Source organism: Taudactylus pleione, unplaced genomic scaffold (assembly GCF_031769625.1).
Source record: "Taudactylus pleione unplaced genomic scaffold, aTauple2 ptg000199l, whole genome shotgun sequence".
NCBI classification, from domain to species: domain Eukaryota; kingdom Metazoa; phylum Chordata; class Amphibia; order Anura; family Myobatrachidae; genus Taudactylus; species Taudactylus pleione.
Genome location: NW_028284601.1, coordinates 7,134,965 through 7,152,724, shown reverse-complemented (window position 1 = coordinate 7,152,724; position 17,760 = coordinate 7,134,965). Strand labels below are relative to the sequence as shown.

Here is a 17,760-nt window from a genome sequence, read left to right as displayed (position 1 = left end):
AAATTGTAGAATTTTGGGTGCATACAACCAGCTTGAGCTCTTTAGGAGCCAGGGAATAGTTGTGCCCATTTAGGGGTGTTGAGATGACCCCTACAATTTAGGCTCCATGGTTCCTGGTATTTGTCTGCCAGCAGGCTGAGGGATGTCAGGAGTTTATAAGAAGTCTTAGGACCTGTGTATAGATGTAATATATTATACGCTAGCCTGAGCTACATGTCATGCCATGTTTCTGAAAAGTGAAACTTTTAGGAAGTACAAATGGACTTAAGAGCTCGCGATCTCTACTCCCTCCAATATTTCCTCCCTATCTGGATGTAGGAAAAAGCTTTCTAAGCTTTAAATCTTCACTAATAAGGTTTGGGGCCCGGAAGTCCTTGCTCGCTCCTGACCACCAGGCCTTTTGTCCATGAGACAATAAAATGCCCTCACTGTACCTCATTACCTAGTGTGACCCCAACATATATTGGTCTGTGCCCATGTGTGAGAAGCCTTTGTTCTCTGTCTTTAATACACTATGAAGACTCATCAGCCAGGGATGATTTTGCATATGGAAGCAGAAGGGATAACTGGATATTGTAGAGGTGAGGGGATGGTAGCAGTACTGTGTAACACAGGGCATACGCAGGCTCTGATGCATAATTTACTTCCCCTCCAGGCAAGCTTTTAAGCCTCTCTTTTGCCGCAGGTTATAGGAGCTGAGCAGCTGTTATATGGTCTCTCTTGTCCTCCTCCTTTCTGATTTATGTTTAGAAAAAAAACCTAGAGATTGTGTGCTTGCAGGGTTAGGCCAAGGGAGATCTCACAGACCTAGATAAGGAGATCCGCTCGCAGATAAATTAGGCCACTCCCGATAGGATGGAAGATTGTACTGGACCTGATTTTCCTCAGCACAGTCCCATGTCTGCCACCGGGAAACCCCCTCCTGCATATGTCATGTTTGATTCAGGCCCTTAGTGTTCTGGAGTTAATGGCGTTATTGGGAATGGCACTCTATGGCAGTTTATCCACATCTGTCACACACAGTGGGGTGGCTTTTGAGCAAGCTTTATGAAAGGGCTTTCTCATGTATTCTCTTAGATCAAGTAAAAGACTCCCTGTATTGCAAGGGCTTCCAGCCTTGTACACGGTGGGTAGAAGAGTGCCCTTATACTCCAGGTGTTTTCCAGCATGGAGGAAGCAGCTACGAGGCCTGTTGTTGTAGAGAGCCTTCATCTCCACAGTAAACATATATTTACCATACTCGCTAAAGAACTGGAAACTCAGAAAATAGTACACGTTGCGTTTCAGTTGCATCCTCCTCTAAATGAAGATCAGTTTATTTGCTCTGCAGTGCAAACGCAGCTTCATACCCGTTCTGCCGAGGTACTTTGAATGAGTTGGTTACGTGATGCCTGTGCTCGGATCCCGGCGGTCAGAATCCTGGCTCCGGCATCCCGACAGGGTTAGGATACCTCCCCAATGCCTAAACCTAACCTCCCCCCCTAGTGCCTATACCTAACCCCTGCCACACCCTAAACCTAACCCTCCCCCAAGTGCCTAACCCAGGATTCTGGCACCCACATTCTAGCCGCTGGTATTCCCGACTGTCGGGATTATAACTTCCTCCCTGAACTACAGAGCGTCTTGAAGGAGTCAGGTGGAATGAGAGCTTTCCTTGCATAGTACAGAGTGGGTGCTCCGGTGCGCCTAGTTATGAAACGAATTGCTGAAACAAGATTCTATTTTGAAGCGCAAGATAAATCCATTAGATAAAAAGATGGAGAGGGCAGCGTTCTTTGGAGGGTTACACGTTTACACCTTTGCTCAGTGTACCTCCGCACATTTTTCAACTTCTATGCTGACCTAATCGTACATTAGTTTGATAGACTAGTACAGCACAGCTCAGTCTGGTATTTCAGTAAAATACACCTGTGTTGTTAACCAAGACTGGGAAAAGACTGTCTTGAGATTATACTTGCTCAATATCCCCATAGTTGTTGGTGAGTGATCACCCCACCAAGGGGACCCCTGATGAGGATCTAAGGCAGGGGTGGGCAATAAGTGGCCCTCCAGCTGTTGTTGAACTACAAATCCCAGCATGCCTTGCAACAGTGTTAGTATGGCCAAACAGCAAAACTGTTGCAAGGCATGCTGGGATGTGTAGTTCTACAACTGCTGAGGGGGGGCACTAATTGCCCACCCCTAATCTAAGGAATGGGGATTGGGTCCCGGTAGCCGTAAGGGCGTGCCTCCATCACACAGGCCTATTCGGCTGCTGATATGTGACCCTAATGTGATGATACCAGAAAAAAAGGGGTGGGGGGGAAGTACTGTTCCAGGATTCTACTTAGGGAATTTCCCCTTGGTTTTTGCTGAGTTACCACCAAACCAATTTGTGCCCCTAATGGGGATCTAGGACCATGAAACTCATAACACGAAGTGGGCAGGAAAACACAATCGGTCAGTTACTGTAACCAAACGTTTATTCAGGCAGTAAGCTGTCCACCATGGAGTGGTACTTCAGTAATGGTCGTTTTCCGAGCATCATTATAGTAGTGGTGCTTCACTGGAAGTAGTCGTCTGGGTATCATTGCACAGCTCTAGGCTGATGAAACTGGGCACTCCTTCTGTGACCGCCTCACCACCTGTAAGTATCAGTCATGGCTGAAATCTTTCTGCAGGTCCACCACAGCGATCAGTTTGGCTGTATTTTACCTGAGCTATTGGCCGTGAGTGACCAATCGGCTTTACCAGAGGAAAGAGGTCCTCCGAGTCATGGCTTCCTGATATCTTTCCAGTAGGGCTGCAAGAGATCAGAACTGCATGTTCTTGGTAACGCCTGTCTCACATTGGGTTACTGTAGAGTCTATGGACCTGATTAAGAGCTGGACAGAATGCCGATGTTCACGTGGTCCACACTACTGCGCGTGCCCGAAAATCCTACGGCACAACGGTTACAAAGAGTGTAGGCACAAAGGTTCTTATTGTTGAGAAGCACAATATCATAAACTTCTTAGAAAAGTGTACCAGGCGGTGTTTCAGCACTTACAGACGCTCATGGTGGGCGTCTCAATCCTTGCACATACATTCACAGTGTTCTCCCCAGAAATTTTTTCCAGCCGGGTGGCATCCAAAAGTAGCCGGGTGGGGGCCTTCGCAATTATGCACTCGCCGGGAAAAGGGGTATCTCCCAGACCAATCCAACCCGACAGGTCTCAGGCTGCTTCCCCACTGGCTCTCAGTCAAAAGTGCCCATTATACAGTGCCCCCTGTAGTTTTCCCCTTTATGCATTGCCCCCTGTAGTTTAACTTTGCCCTTATGCATTGCCCCCCTGGCTGAAGTAGTGCCCCTATGTAGTGCCCCCAGACTGGTCCCTTATGTAGTGCCCACAGGCTTAAATAGTGCCCCCAGACTGTCCCCTTATGCAGTGCCCCCAGGCTGGCCCCTTCTGCAGTGCCCCCAGGTTTAATAGTGTCCTTTATGCAGTGCCCCCAGGCTGGCCCCTTATGCAGTGCCCCCAGGTTTAATAGTGTCCCTTATGCAGTGCCCCCAGACTTAAATAGTGCCCCCAGACTGGTCCTGGCCCCAGCCCACCACTTACCTTTACTTGCTGGCCGCTCCCGCTGCCTCGCGCTGACTGGATCTAACTAGATCCAGCAGGCGCGCGGGGCAGGCTCCTCACGTCGCAGGTGACGTCATCCGCGCAGTGCATCACTGGGAAGGCTGGCCTCTGAAGCGATTGGAGGCTTCTTTAGCCTCCGGTCACATCAGAGGCCAGCGTTCCACAGAGGGGACGGGGATAAGTGCCCGGCGGCAGGCTGTTTCTGCCGGGTAATGCGCCCACAGAAAACAGCCTGGGGAGAACACTGATTCACACTGATGTACACAAGGGAAGGGCTTTGTTGCGGCATTTTCAGAAAGTCTAGGGATGGGTAAAGATCAGACAGACGGACAATTGTGCAGATGGTCTAGGCGATTTCCCTTTGCCCTGGACCATCACAGATTGGCCGTAAACACTACATGATTTAATGAACGACGGAACGATACCTCGTTCCGTCCTTCGTTAAAATGCACAGTCCCACATACAATATCGTCTGATTGGCCGTGCAGCAAGGCCAACCAGAAGATCTGGTATGCGCCCGTGGGAGCACGCCCTATGTTGGTGCCTTGTCTATCTAGGTCTGCAGCGGCACAGGTGCACTTAAAGTGGCCTCAGAATACACAGACACACACACAGGCGTTTATTACTCACATCTGTCCGGTATTACTTATTACTTGTGTATGTTGATCAAAGAATCCTCATATCTCATTGAACGCCCTTGGTTCAGTAGGGACTGCAGTCATCAGCCAACCTCTTCAGATTCCCACATCATGGCCCCCTGTATCCCAGGCTAGGCTTTTCCAGAAATTTATTCATATTGGATGGTTTTATCATGAGACCGCATTATTATCCACCCACTCCCCATATTCCCTGCTGATTGGCTCCTCTGAGCGGGGCTGTGTTGTCGGAGTACAAAATACCTAATTAAACAGAGGGTACAATGGCCAGATAAGGCCCGTAAATGGTTTGTGACTTGAACACCTGAGTGTAAAATGTCCCTTTTATTCTCACATGGGTCCCCAACTTTCCTTGCCACGTGTGCAACGTTTAAACCAACTCCTAAAGTCCTACAAACAGGGAATAACCATTTTAATCATGAGGCCTAAATATAATCCACATAACAATTAAGAACCCACTGGGTCAATAGACCTTTTATTGTGGGTGAAATGGGGCGCTGGGCAGGAATAACCTTAATTTGCAAAGCCCTGGCCCCTACCTTTAACAGCAACTCCTAAAAATGGTTGTGTGATGCGTATTATATGAATGGAACAATAATGGGCGCACAGACATACTTCATGGTCTAAGGCATCGGAGGAATGGGCTGTGTCCCATCTCACATTCCAGGGAACCCCTCTATAATTACACAGTCTTTACCCATTTATCTTGTTGCTACACTTCATCGCAAAAGTAGACAGGCTCATACAATTAGTCCGTATTTAACAAGGAACCATTGGCTGTTTGCATTGAGTGAGATGAATCCACCTTGATTCATGCTTGTACTAATTTTGGGAAATAAATCGGCAAAACAACATTTGTGATTTCATGGTCTATAGACGACCCTTAATGTTCTCAGCAGTTTACAGTGAATTATTATGTGAATGTCTTGCTAACTTGGTCCCAAGTTAAACCTGGTGGTTTTTCTTGCTTCTAAATAAAATAATAATGTTCCATGTGTATATCTGTAATAAAGAAATTATATTGTACGTTCCACTGGGGCAGGACTGTTATATCAATAACATTGTGACTGTACAGCACTACATGAATACAGTATAATAATAACCAGTGTCTTGGTTTCTTGCCCTGCAGGTGACTGTCTAGACAACAGTGTGGCCTCACCCAGCACGGGGGACGACGATGAGTTAGACAGGGACAAAAAGAGGAACAAGAAAAGGGGGATCTTTCCTAAAGTGGCCACAAACATAATGAGGGCGTGGCTCTTCCAGCACCTTTCGGTAAGAACACCGGTACACCGTTATAATCCACATATAGGGATCACGTGTTTGTGGTGGCGTGGGAGGAATCATCCACTGCGTGATGAATTACAAAACTCATTCGTTGGCTTATCTGCGTCGTAAAACATTTAAACTGTGGCTGGAAGGTTAACGCCAGCAGACCTATAAAGTCTGAGCATTTGATAATGGTTTATTCTGAGGCCATGCCTCTGTGTTTACATCAAGGAAGTTTAAATTAATTTCACGTACTCACCGGGCATGTTTATCGCTCCCCAGCCCCCCTTCATATGTTGCATTACTGGAAATTTTATGGTGAAACCATAAACTTAACAAGTTGCGTCCTTGTTCTGTAAGATGTTTTTGTTTGTATAGAAACAGAAACATTTGACAGATGACAAGCACTCGTATCTCAATAGTGTTTTGGATCCTGAAAGGGGCATGGTATATCAGAAAGTGGGTGTGGCTTCACCTAAATGTGAGATTTGAGTGGATGGGGGGGACAGATCAGGTGCAGGGTTGGACGGCGCTTATACTGACTTGATTTTGACTATTAAATGCTTCTGAAATGTTACTTGATAGCAGCTAGGAAATTACAGGTGATCAGTCACCTCTGATGTACAGTGTTAAAGCTATTGATTGGTAATGATGAGACAATATTTTAAGTCGTAGCGTCCATCAGTCCTCTCTTATATTCAGCAGGGAGATTTATAATTCTTGCAGTAAGCATATGTGCTTAGTATCTTGATAGTGGAACTCAGGCATTTTACATGTGTCTGCTAGTTTGAGCCCTTTAAATATTAACCCTTTCTGGAGGGAGCACACGTCTTTAGACCGGGAAGTCAGCCCTGCCTCGCCGAGACAATATTCCCAATGCAGACCCAATTAAAAATTACTAAAGCACAGCATAAACCTCAGAATCTCTTCTGCTACTAGCCATGGAGTAAGCCGCAGGCAACATCTCAGCTAGCAGAGTGCACTGAAACAATTAGTCAGAACAGAGCCTGTCCCTGCCTAGTTAAACAAAGCAAAGTTAATGAACGCTGACCAATTAGTTACTAATTGACGAAGCTATAAACCTATTAGAAGCTGGTAAACGGGTAATCAATTCTAGGTAATTACCCTGAATCTGCTTAGCGGCAGGCATCGGGGAGGGAGGACTGGTTGGTGAGAATCTCTGGCTGGCAGACGTGCAGGAGAAGGCAAACCGCGTCACACAACCCAATACACAGGATTACTTGCTCTGTTCGTGGCTGCTTCATCTAGAATTCTCTTGTCAAGATGCAGACAATGCAGATCATCTATTTGAGCTGACATTTCCCATGTAAGCTTGGAGGCCTGTGATAAATGCAGACAGCACTGCTTAAACACAGAACACATGCAAACTAACTTACGTCGCCATGTAATGCTCCATGCGTGCAGAAAACAAACGTTTGGACAGTTGCCTACGTCAGAGTAGGATCCAATACACAGAGCAAAGTGCATCTGTGATCATTGTATTTATGTTGTGTTTTTCATTACAAGAGGCTGAATCCTATTTGGACGCCCCTTTCATTTTATATTGCGTTACAAGTTTTATCGCTTGAACTATTTAAACAGAGAAATTTAGAAGTACAACTGTAACTTGTGAGACTGATTTGCATCTGCGATCTCTAGTAGGATTAGGCCTGTCAAGGCCTCCTATGATCCAAAGCATATGTTCTCCTTTGAGACTTGTGATATTACCTTCTCGGGCTTTGTACAGGATAAAACATTCATATTGCTTCAAATTAACAACTAGGGTAAATTTACTGGAATTTAAACAAAAAAAAAAAAAAAAAGTGAGGAGGGGAGGTGTCACCCTTAGTAACCAATCGAATTATAGCTATCATATATATACTACTTGTTAGGAAATGGAAGCAACAGTCTGATTGGTTGCTATAGGCGATTCCTTTCTAGATGTTTTATTCAATTGTCTAACCAATGTTTATTTGCGTTTGCTTAAACATTGCTTTAAGGATGAGAATCGTTGCGTTTTCCATAAATAACATTTAGCAGAAAATTGGATATTTCTATTCATTTATTGTAAAAAATATATATATATATATATAAAAAACATCCTTTAAGATGTAGCTCTACCCCTCAGCCTCAGTGACTTGCTACTGTTTACTGTGCTGCAATAGTTATTTCTCTGATCACTAGTTATCAGATAATGCTGGCAGAGGTCAAGCGACTAGAGTAACAGATATGCCAAGAGTGATGCGACCGCTCTGCTAGGCTCTTACGTAGGCACCGCAGGGGGGGGGGGATTTCAGTTCTGTGACATGTCCACAAAGTGTCTCCGGAACAGTCTGGTGAGGGCACTTTGCCACCAGTAGTTTTGATAATTTTTCCTCACATCCATAGAGGAGTGCAGATGATCAAAGATTGTTTACCGTAATTGGCGGGAAAGTAGGACTTCACAGTGATACCTGGCAGCACATCGTAAAGAATTGAATTTCTCCCAGTGAATTGACACACACAGAGATTCCAAATTATCTGGTGAGATAAAGCAGAAATTGGGAGAGTGAAGTTGATTACAGAAAATGGCACCAATAAATGTTAATCGCTGTATAATACATTTGCAAAGGGAGTTTTTTGCCTAAAACGATCACGATGGGAAAAATAATAATATTAAATGATCTATCTCGCATCTGGGCTGCTATGGATAATGGAAAAAAAATAAAAATAAAATGCAATGAAAATGAGATCTTTTGTGAGGTAAATTCTCCGTGTCTGAGAACTAGTCAAACTCTAATGGTTTTGAGGAAACAATGGGGGTAAATGTGATTTGCACACAAGCATCTTTCTTGGATGTAAATAAATAGGGCCTGAATTGATGATTCAAATTGAAAGACTTTGATATAATCCACAAATATTTGTTGTGCAACAAAGTGTTGGCCTGGTAACCCTTAACGACCATTTAAGCCTCTGTGTGTTCCCACCTCCCTCTCTTTTCGGCCAGCTTTTTCGGCCTAGAGTCTGACTAGGCCTGTACTCCAGCTCTTCATCTGTCACTAATCTGTCAAGCGAAGGTCTCTGCTTGACTGCAACCTAAGACCCCAAACCTCATCCATCATTGCCGACCTTGACAAGTCCATGCCGTTTTTTTGTCATTTTAGGGCCTCCTAATCAAGTAAAGGGCCAGTTGCACATTTCCTGGGTCCCTGAAAAAGAAAGCAGTGTTTGTGCTGGCCCCATCTGTCCTAGATCTAGGAAGGATACCATAAAAAAAAAAAAGAAAACAGCCCAAATTCTCCCCCCTTAACAAACCAGATGGTTCCACGTTTTATTGAAGAATCTTTGGATAATCTTCAATTCATCAGTCTAGGGTCTAATGGACAAGTGGTGCTTTAATAAACTCGTTTAATTTTCTATTCACGCACACAATACAATACATATGGTATGGAAGCCTCCATAATGCATGGTGATGCCGCCACTGGTCCCTTTTATTAATATGGGGGATTAGAACACGCAGGAGTTTTACCATACCATTTCGCGTCTGACCTATTTAGGGGTGGTAGCAGAGAGACGAAATATAAGGCACCACCGTATATATGATGGCGCTCTATAAATGGTTTTATTTATTTTTGTGACCCTTACGACATTTAAAAAAAAAAATCTGTATAATTGAATTTTTTTTAAATATATTTATTATTATTATTATTATTATTTTATTTTTATTATGTTTCTGCCGTAACTGAACTACCTCAAAATAATATAATCTGAGGTAATTTAATGTCGTTTTGTCCCCCTTTAAAGCACCCGTACCCTTCAGAAGAACAAAAGAAGCAGCTAGCTCAGGACACTGGTCTCACGATACTACAGGTCAATAACTGGTAAGAATGTCACAATAGCCCAATTAAAGTCTGTTCATCAGCCATATTGTGGCCTGTGGGAGGTAACCTGAACACCAGGAAAAAAAACCCACACAGATAAGGCACTGGTCAGAAACAAAACCATAACCCCAGGGCTGTGGGGGCACACCTGATGACCACAGCGCCACCATGCTGCTCTTATTAAGTTAGAACTGGTGAGGCATGTGGCACTATGTGGCTCAGTATAGTCTCGCTTGTTCCCAGTGAATTGATAGGCTACATTTAGGCACAACCCACAAAATGGCTTCCTCCACTGTGTGAAAGCAGCATGTACACTTCATGAGCACCAGACAACAAGTTGAGCTCGTGCTGTGCGCATAGCGGCCAGTTATGGCCGCTGAATTCTCATTGCACCGCCATAAACTCAGACTCCTATCCCATATTTAGCATGAATTTCTCTCCAGATTGACCCCCAATAACCAATCTCTTTCTTGCTCATCTTTTTTTTTTTTTTCCTCTCATTGCCCTGTGCAGGTTTATTAATGCAAGAAGGCGGATCGTTCAGCCAATGATTGACCAATCAAATCGCACAGGTAATGTGTAAGGGGCGTGGACAATCAATAGGTTACAGTAAAGAAATGCACATATATTAATATGTATTAAAATCCAGTGAATAAGAGACCTAATTAGAAGTGAACGGATTAAACTCTTTAATACAAAAGTTGTTTTTTTGTGTCTGGTGGGGTAGATTTATCAAAGCTTCTAAAATGAAAGTGGGGGTGTTGCCTATAGCAACCAATCAGATTATATCTATCATTTCTCTATCGCATTCTAGGAAATGACAGACATAATCTGATTGGTTGCTATTGGCTTGTCTGTTTTTAGAAGCTTTAGTAAATCTACCCCCTGATCTCTAAGAGAAGAGACAAATGACTATTTGGTATAAATCTGAGGATGGCTGTGACACAATACAGATCATTGTGGATATGCGGGGGAGGGGGGCATACAAACAAGATAATGGGCATTAGATGAGCTTTATATGATTGTTTTCACCTCTCCGCAGGTCAAGGTGGAGCCCCATACAGCCCAGATGGCCAGAACATGGGGGGATACGTCATGGAAGGCCAGCAGCACATGGGAATCCGCCCACCAGGTGAGAGACACTGCAGTGGCATTGGGAATAGATAAGGGGTCCCTTCCAAGTAGCAGGGAGCACGCAGCCAGTGTCAGGATAACATGGGGCTGGATGCACTGATCTCATTGGACAGACTGGCCTGTAGAATATGCTTTTGTTTCTTAGAATTACTTCTCACCTCTAGAAATGTTTCTGTATATAAAGAACATAAATCTAACAATAATCCATATGAGCCACAGTAAACATTAATGCCTGCCGGTGCGATCCAAAACTACAATACAGTAAATATGTGGCATACACCAGCCAGAACACTCACCGGGCCTGTACATAATGGGGCAGTGATAATCTGATACCGCTGGCAATTCATAGATTGTCACGATTATAGATTGCACTGTAAAAGCTATAATATCTCTCTCCCACTTAGGCCGGTATCCAATTGGCAGCGAAAAATGTTCGGACGCAAAAAACAGGTTTTTTTGGACGATTTTTATTTTCGTGCTATCCAATTAAACCCATTTTTTTTTACGTCTGAAAATTCCTGTTTTTCTCACAAAAACATATAAGATCTGCGAAAAGTCGCGGACCTTTGTATTTTCACTGCCATGAACGGGAGAAAATTGGCTTCTTACCATGGAGCCTGAAGCAGGTGAAACCAAATCCCCGATAAGTGGCGGCATCGGGGCTAATTGGATACCGGCCTATATTCTCTACTTTTCAGACAATAATGGATTTATGGTCCAGTTTATTTGGCATAAAGTAGTCCAATGTTACCAAATGCTTGAGATTGGTATAGTAAAAAAAAAAAATCCAGCAGTACATAAGAGGTTATAGGGGTCTATGTACTAAGCCTTGGAGAGAGATGAAGTGGATGGAGGTAAAGTACCAACCAATCAGCTCCTGTCACTTTACAGGCTGTGTTTGAAAAATGGCAGTAAGAAGCTGATTGGTTGGTACTTTTTTTCCATCCGCTTTTTCTCTCTCCAAGGCTTAGTACATAGACCCCCTATATTGGGTAGGCCGGGTGGCACACTGCATGTGGGCGGAGGCACGGTGCTCTTGTTGTGGTCTTAGTTGCCTGTCTTCCCTAGGAGCGATGGGAGGATTAGGCATGGCCGTAGGTATGGAAGGGCAGTGGCACTACATGTAACCCCCCTGCCACCTTTCTGGTACTAGGGATGTAAGTAAATATTTATATACATATATTTGTCTTTTGACCTAATAGGGGGAGGGGTGGCTCATCATTCACAACCTCCATACCCACTCTGTCATTCTGTAAGCACCCGTCACCCCTGCGTCTCTTCCTCATGCTGTCTTACCCTATGCCATGCGTGTATCACAAGTGTTGCATGCACATCACTGCATGCCTGGTATCTGGGATGTGACGGAAACAATGGCACAATTCGAAAAAAACCATCTGATATTATATAGTGGAGGCGGCTGGATCATTATGACAATACAGCCTATCAGTTCACTAGGTGATAACGACGGTGCTGTCTCCAGCTTGCAGTGAATGCTTAGGCTAATTACTGGTTCAGCAAGCAGAGCAACGGCCACCACTGTTTGACAGTGACCAGTTCACTGTAAGGGCATGGCGGGCAGAGGAAAGGGGTGAGCAGGGGGAAACTGCGGAGAAGCGGGCACAGGACTTGATTCTAGACACTTACAAGGGAATTCAATGGTGCACAATATGCGGGTGCTGTGTACAAGATGAATATTTACAGCAGAGTAACATAATTTATTTTACTGCACACCCTTATGGGGATGTGAGGAATGAGTGCCTGCGATGTGCTGCATTCACTAGCAATTCCACACCGTTCAGACAGCATATTGCGGCAATTGTTTGCAATTGGATTGCTCCTTTGGCGGCAAGTGCAGAGATTACCGTATGGCTGCTTGCGGTGTAACTTGCAGGGATTTTTGGTGTGGAACTAAGCGTATGCCAGTATGGATGATGTCAGCGGTTCCGTCACATGTCCACTTGTGACTGAGTAGGTGGAACTGGGCGTTCTCGCGTAGGCTAAGTCCTGCAATGGTGTGTCGGTGGAATTGCAGAGTAATTACACCTGTTCGGGGACGGATCTTTTGCACCAGGGCTGAGGATGGCGCGAGTGTACGCTGATAATGACGGCTATGAAACTCCGCGGGAAATGTATCGAGCCTTGTAAAGACCGGAGATTTTGCCTGTAACAACCAGTCGGCTTCTGCAGATGTGTGAACGGGTTTTTCGCGATTGCATGGTGCGAACGCAGCGAGTAGCATGGCGAACGCAGCAGGTTCTAATCGCATGGCACGATGCGTGCGCACATTTGCAGCGCGATCGGCAAAGATGCAAGAGGACGCATCGGACACATCTTATCATTTTCTAAAATGTACTTGATAAATGTTACCTCGCAGCTGATTGGTTGCTATGGGCAACTTCTCCACTCCCCGAGTGTACGATTAGGGGCGGCCTACCACAGAGCCGCCTACAGGCAAATATACACGTTTAGTTCCATACTCTCCATACAGGACAGATCTGCACCAGCCACAACTGACAAAAATATCCTGCAAAACAAATCTGGCCTGGAGTTGCGGAATTACAAATAACTGGTCTGACTCCGAGATGGAAGATGTAGCTGCGTCTTTGTACGCAGCGTCCGTACTAACAATAGGCAAAAGCCACAGAAGGCATCTCAAGTAATAAGACGCCCGCTACTGCTGCTTTGAAGTGATGCTCCGGACGCAGTCATCGGATCAGCCGCGTGACCATCTGACGTCTGAGTGACCCTTCGGTTACTCAGGATGACCAGTAAATCACTCTGCCGGGGCCAGTGATGCTGCGTCCAAGGACACAGCCTCTGGCTTTGGCACACCCAGAATATGGGTCCGACAGCCCCCTTTTCTGGGATGCTCCTTGTCGCCACCTCTTCTCCGTTCCTAAATGGTTGTGGCTTAGGGGCGCTGTGGCTTAGGGGCACTGCCATCGTCACAGATCCTGCACATGCGCAGATCACCAAACATCTGTGTTGTATGTAAACCATCGCGCTTGCGCACAGCTCGGAATCAGGCCCAATGTGCAGAGTCTATGGGGAATCTATGTTTAATTTGTGGATTTTCTTTGAAAATAAAAAATAAAAAAAAGAAATGTGGAAATATATGCCGGGAGGACATTAAATATGATATAAACATTAAATACTATGGCAACAAAATAAGTGCGGTAACTGCGTTCCAGCACAGAACAAGCCTTATGGGGAATATCTCACGAGCAGAGAGGAAATCTTTTCTTATGATAAGACTCTCCTTATTAGCCAGATGATAGAGAATATGGAGTACTAATTAGTTAACGCCGCAATAAATGTTATATGTAAAAATACTCAGGTAATATAGGTGTAATTTAAATAACAAGTCAATGCTCCACATCAATGTTGGAGAAAAAATAAAGAATGTCATTAAAATGTTATTTTCCCCACAATACATGGGCATAATAATGGCATTTTACATTCCGAATAAAGACTTAATAGAGCATGGTGTAAAAAGCTAGTTACACTTTTTTAAAAACCTTTTCAGATTTGTCTTTTTTTCTTCCTTTTTTTTAAAGAATGCCCCCACCCCCTTTTATGTTAGGTTAATGACCCCCCAGTACATTTGGGATGGCGATGTATTCTCTACATACATCACAGCTGTGAGGTCACTATTTATAGCTATTAGGTGCTGAGGAAAGGAAGCGACTGGAATATAAGACACATGAAACACGTTAACCTAAACCTGTATTCATGGAGGTGACTGGGAGGGGGGGATCCTTGGTGGAAGCAGCCACTAGCTGTTGAGATCAGCGAAGGGGAGGAACGAGAGAGGGGAGGGGGTCTGTGTGTCCTCCTAGTGTCTCAGTGAAGCAAGGGGATGGGGGAGGGGCTGCGAGGGAGAATTAGCCACAGAAGATGAGGACACAAGACCCCAGCAGGAGCTAATTGATAGGCAGCAAACTAAATACTCCGTCTGTGCTGGCATGTCGAATCGCAGTGACTGCGCAGGTATGTAGATTTCCCTGCTTCCGAGCGGCGCTTTATCACGGGTCAGTGGAGGGCGCACTACGCTGCAGCGGGAAGTATTTCATTTTATAAATGAGGGATATTATTAACCCTCTCTGACAGCTGCAGGGAAGGCTGACGTGGTGCCGGGTTCATCTCTCATCCTCCACTTGAGCAATCTGTAAATGTGGCAGAGAGAGGAATCCGCCAGCACTGAGCCAAGAAGGAAAATCGCTTCCATGTCTAATGTAACATATATTTTAGCGCTGACACCTAAGAGAACATATAAGATAAATCGCCCTAGATGATCGCCTCGTTATAGGGCTGCTCCATTTATCTACGCTCCGGCTAGTGTCAGATGCTGGGTTTGAGGGGCTTAGGAAGGGGATTTTTCGGGGTCAATCCAATTGTACGTCATGTACTCGCGGGTGCGAGTCATCGCAACAACGACTGCGCTTGACAGCAGCCTGGACTCACCTAAAGTGCTCGCAGACCCGTAGGGCTCCGAGCAAAATTCAAGCTCGGATCGGGCCGCGAAGGGTGCGAGGTACTGTGCCTTTGCCGCCGTTTTAACGCCATTGCAACGGCAACTTGCAGCCTTGGTATGGAATAGGATTGACCCCTTAGAATGTAGGGAGACAGTTTTTCAAGCTAGGGAGTTGAAAATCCCCCTCCGGTATGTTGTGATGGGGCACAGTGTAACTGCATGAACTGGGAGCCGATTGGTGGGATTGCATGATATGAATGGGAACGCACAATACTCTGTTACGATTTTTGCATCGCTCACAAGTCCCATCTTTTCTACAGGGTTTTTTCTAAGTTGATTTAAAAAAAATAAAAAAAGTATTCTATTTACTTATTGATTGCATGGTTACCGTATTTACAAGCAATAAAACAAGTATAATTTGATAAGTAATATTGTACTTTGCCTAGTAGCCTAAATAACAGCACACATTGCACTGACCACTAATTGTAGGAGTAGGTGGGTGGTGATGATTTGATTTTGAATACCTCATTTAGGGGCTGCTTCTGAGTTGGGCAAGTAACTTTGTATCTGGAACCGACCATGGTGCAATACAAGGGGTGCAAATACATTTATTATTTTGCATGCAGGGTACATACTGGCTGCCTTTGCATGTAGCCCACAAATGCTGGACAGCTTTATCCTTACACTGCAATTTAGATGTCAGTTTGGACACACCCCACTCAAATCTAAATCTCTCTGCACCTTTTACATCTACCCCCACCTGCAGTGGGACAGAATTAAACATGGTTTTGCCCAGGTACAAAGTTACTTGCTCTTTTTTGCTTTGCTCCCAATTCAGAATCGGACCCTTAAACTGAAAATAAATTTACAAAGAGTTTCCTGTGAATAAATCATTCCCCCATTTACAATGCACACACGCTTGCGGTGTTACACAGTACAGCGATGCATTCAAATATATCCGAAGAGCTGACAATTCAATTTTCTTTCCAGGCTTCCAAGGAATCCCGGGGGATTACACTGCAGCCCCCAGCTCTATGGCCATGGGATTTCCACCGGCCGGTTACACGCCCGCAATGGCCCCGCACCCTGCCGGCCTCCGTCACGGACCGTCTTTACACTCCTACCTCCCAGGGCACCCCCACCACGCCTCCATGATACTGCCCGCAGGCGCCTCCCCTCACCACCTGGTGTCAGCGCAGAGCCCAGCAGACGCACTTCTGAACGGTCAAAACATAGACATTCATGCTCACTAACATTCAGCCAAACCAGGTGTCAGATTCATTTCGTTCTTATCTATTCTTCCAGCTTCCAAATAAACTATGTCTTTAAAATTGGGGATTTGTTCAGTCGGATTTGCTGACCCTTCGGAGGATAATTTTGACAATTGCCCTCTGGCTAAGGAGGAAACAAATGAAAAAAGCAGGGATAGACAATGAAGTATACAAACCCCACAGCTGTCTTCCTGGATTTGTCGCAATGTGAAATGAAGAGCTGACACTTGGAGCGAGGACACCTATCCGATTTTTTTTTTTTTTTTTCAGGGTTTCCATTTTTCACGCACACCCTCCTTTCCCACAATTCCCTTCCTTTGAAAGGACCAATATGGGACTCGAATATACAGACATGTGAACTGAAGCTCAAGAGCATTGAAACGTGTTTCATTTTGTTTGTTTTTATTTTATTTTTTAATTTTCATGCCATCACTCGCAGCAGGGACTAAGTTAACTTGTATATTATTATTTTTTTTTAATTAATATTATAATTATTTGGGTTGAGAAGTGTATTGTTTTACTTTGTTTTTTATGATAAAGCAAAAGAACTTGAAAAAAAAATTCCACTGTGGATGTATATATATAATTGTATAAATATTTATAGCACCCATAAACTGCAGGGTTTGTAGAGGAATTTTTTTCAGTTTGATTTTATTTTTATTTTTTTTAATTTATTTCACAGTCTACAATCTACACGGCACAATTCAGTTTTCCTTATGAGTTTAGGAGAGTAATTGTACGTTCTGCAGCAAGCAAACATTTGCTGCCATTATTTCGGTCGCCTATAGAGGTTTTAGTTGCATGACGTCCTCAGACATAGCTTGTCATATATCCAATGCACAAATAAGGGTCTTTATGGATAAATAAGCTGTATTATTGCCGTTTCACTCACTCACTGCCTGTTGTCACTTTTATCCTTATGTTGTATGGGTCTGATTCAGCAGCGATCGCAACTGCCATTACGCACGTAATCAGCCGATTGATGCGTTTTGCGTATGTAGGGCAAGTGCGCAAACACTCCACTGCGATCGCAGTGACTACGCAGACCCATCGCAGAGTGATTGACAGGAAGTACTGTTTGCAGGTGGTGGTGGGGGGGTGGTCGTCGAAACGCAGACGTGTCAGTGCATTTGAACGCCGTTGCAGGGGCATGCATAAATTAGCCACTGCGATGCCATACGCAGCTCGAGCTTTCACTGCGTGCGATGAGGTTAGCAATTCCTGAGTAAGGTCAGACCTTGTGCAAGTGTGCGTGATGCTCCGATGGTACTCGATGTTACCGATGATTTTGCAGTCTTGCTAAGTATTACGGACGTGTGTAAGGTAAAGTTGGCGTCCTTATTTTAGGCTGCGTATGGCATAGCGATTGCAATCATTAGCAAATCTTCGCAGTGAGACTGCGTGCGTAATCGCTATTGCCATCGCAGTTGCGATCTGTACTAAATCAGGCCCTATGTCTCTCTCTCCCTGCTGTTATTTTTCACATTAGCACAA

The 17,760-nt window shown here is 44.6% G+C and overlaps 1 protein-coding gene across 5 annotated transcripts in view; it reads left to right on the top strand.

The window, feature by feature from the left end:
* MEIS3 (Meis homeobox 3) overlaps nt 1–16,892 on the top strand; it is a 148,355-nt gene extending 131,463 nt beyond the window's left edge. For 2 of the 5 annotated variants that reach the window (XM_088477082.1, XM_088477084.1), the window contains exons 8-13: nt 5,388–5,533; nt 9,311–9,387; nt 9,901–9,959; nt 10,430–10,519; nt 11,590–11,678; nt 15,986–16,073. In XM_088477082.1, the coding sequence (XP_088333208.1) occupies nt 5,388–5,533; nt 9,311–9,387; nt 9,901–9,959; nt 10,430–10,519; nt 11,590–11,648 (431 nt within the window). In that variant the 3' untranslated portion in view covers nt 11,649–11,678; nt 15,986–16,073. Of the gene's footprint in view, nt 1–5,387; nt 5,534–9,310; nt 9,388–9,900; nt 9,960–10,429; nt 10,520–11,589; nt 11,679–15,985 lie in introns of all 5 variants that reach the window. The other 3 variants (XM_088477080.1, XM_088477081.1, XM_088477083.1) reach the window with 2 other exon arrangements.
* Nucleotides 16,893–17,760: the final 868 nt, after the last annotated feature.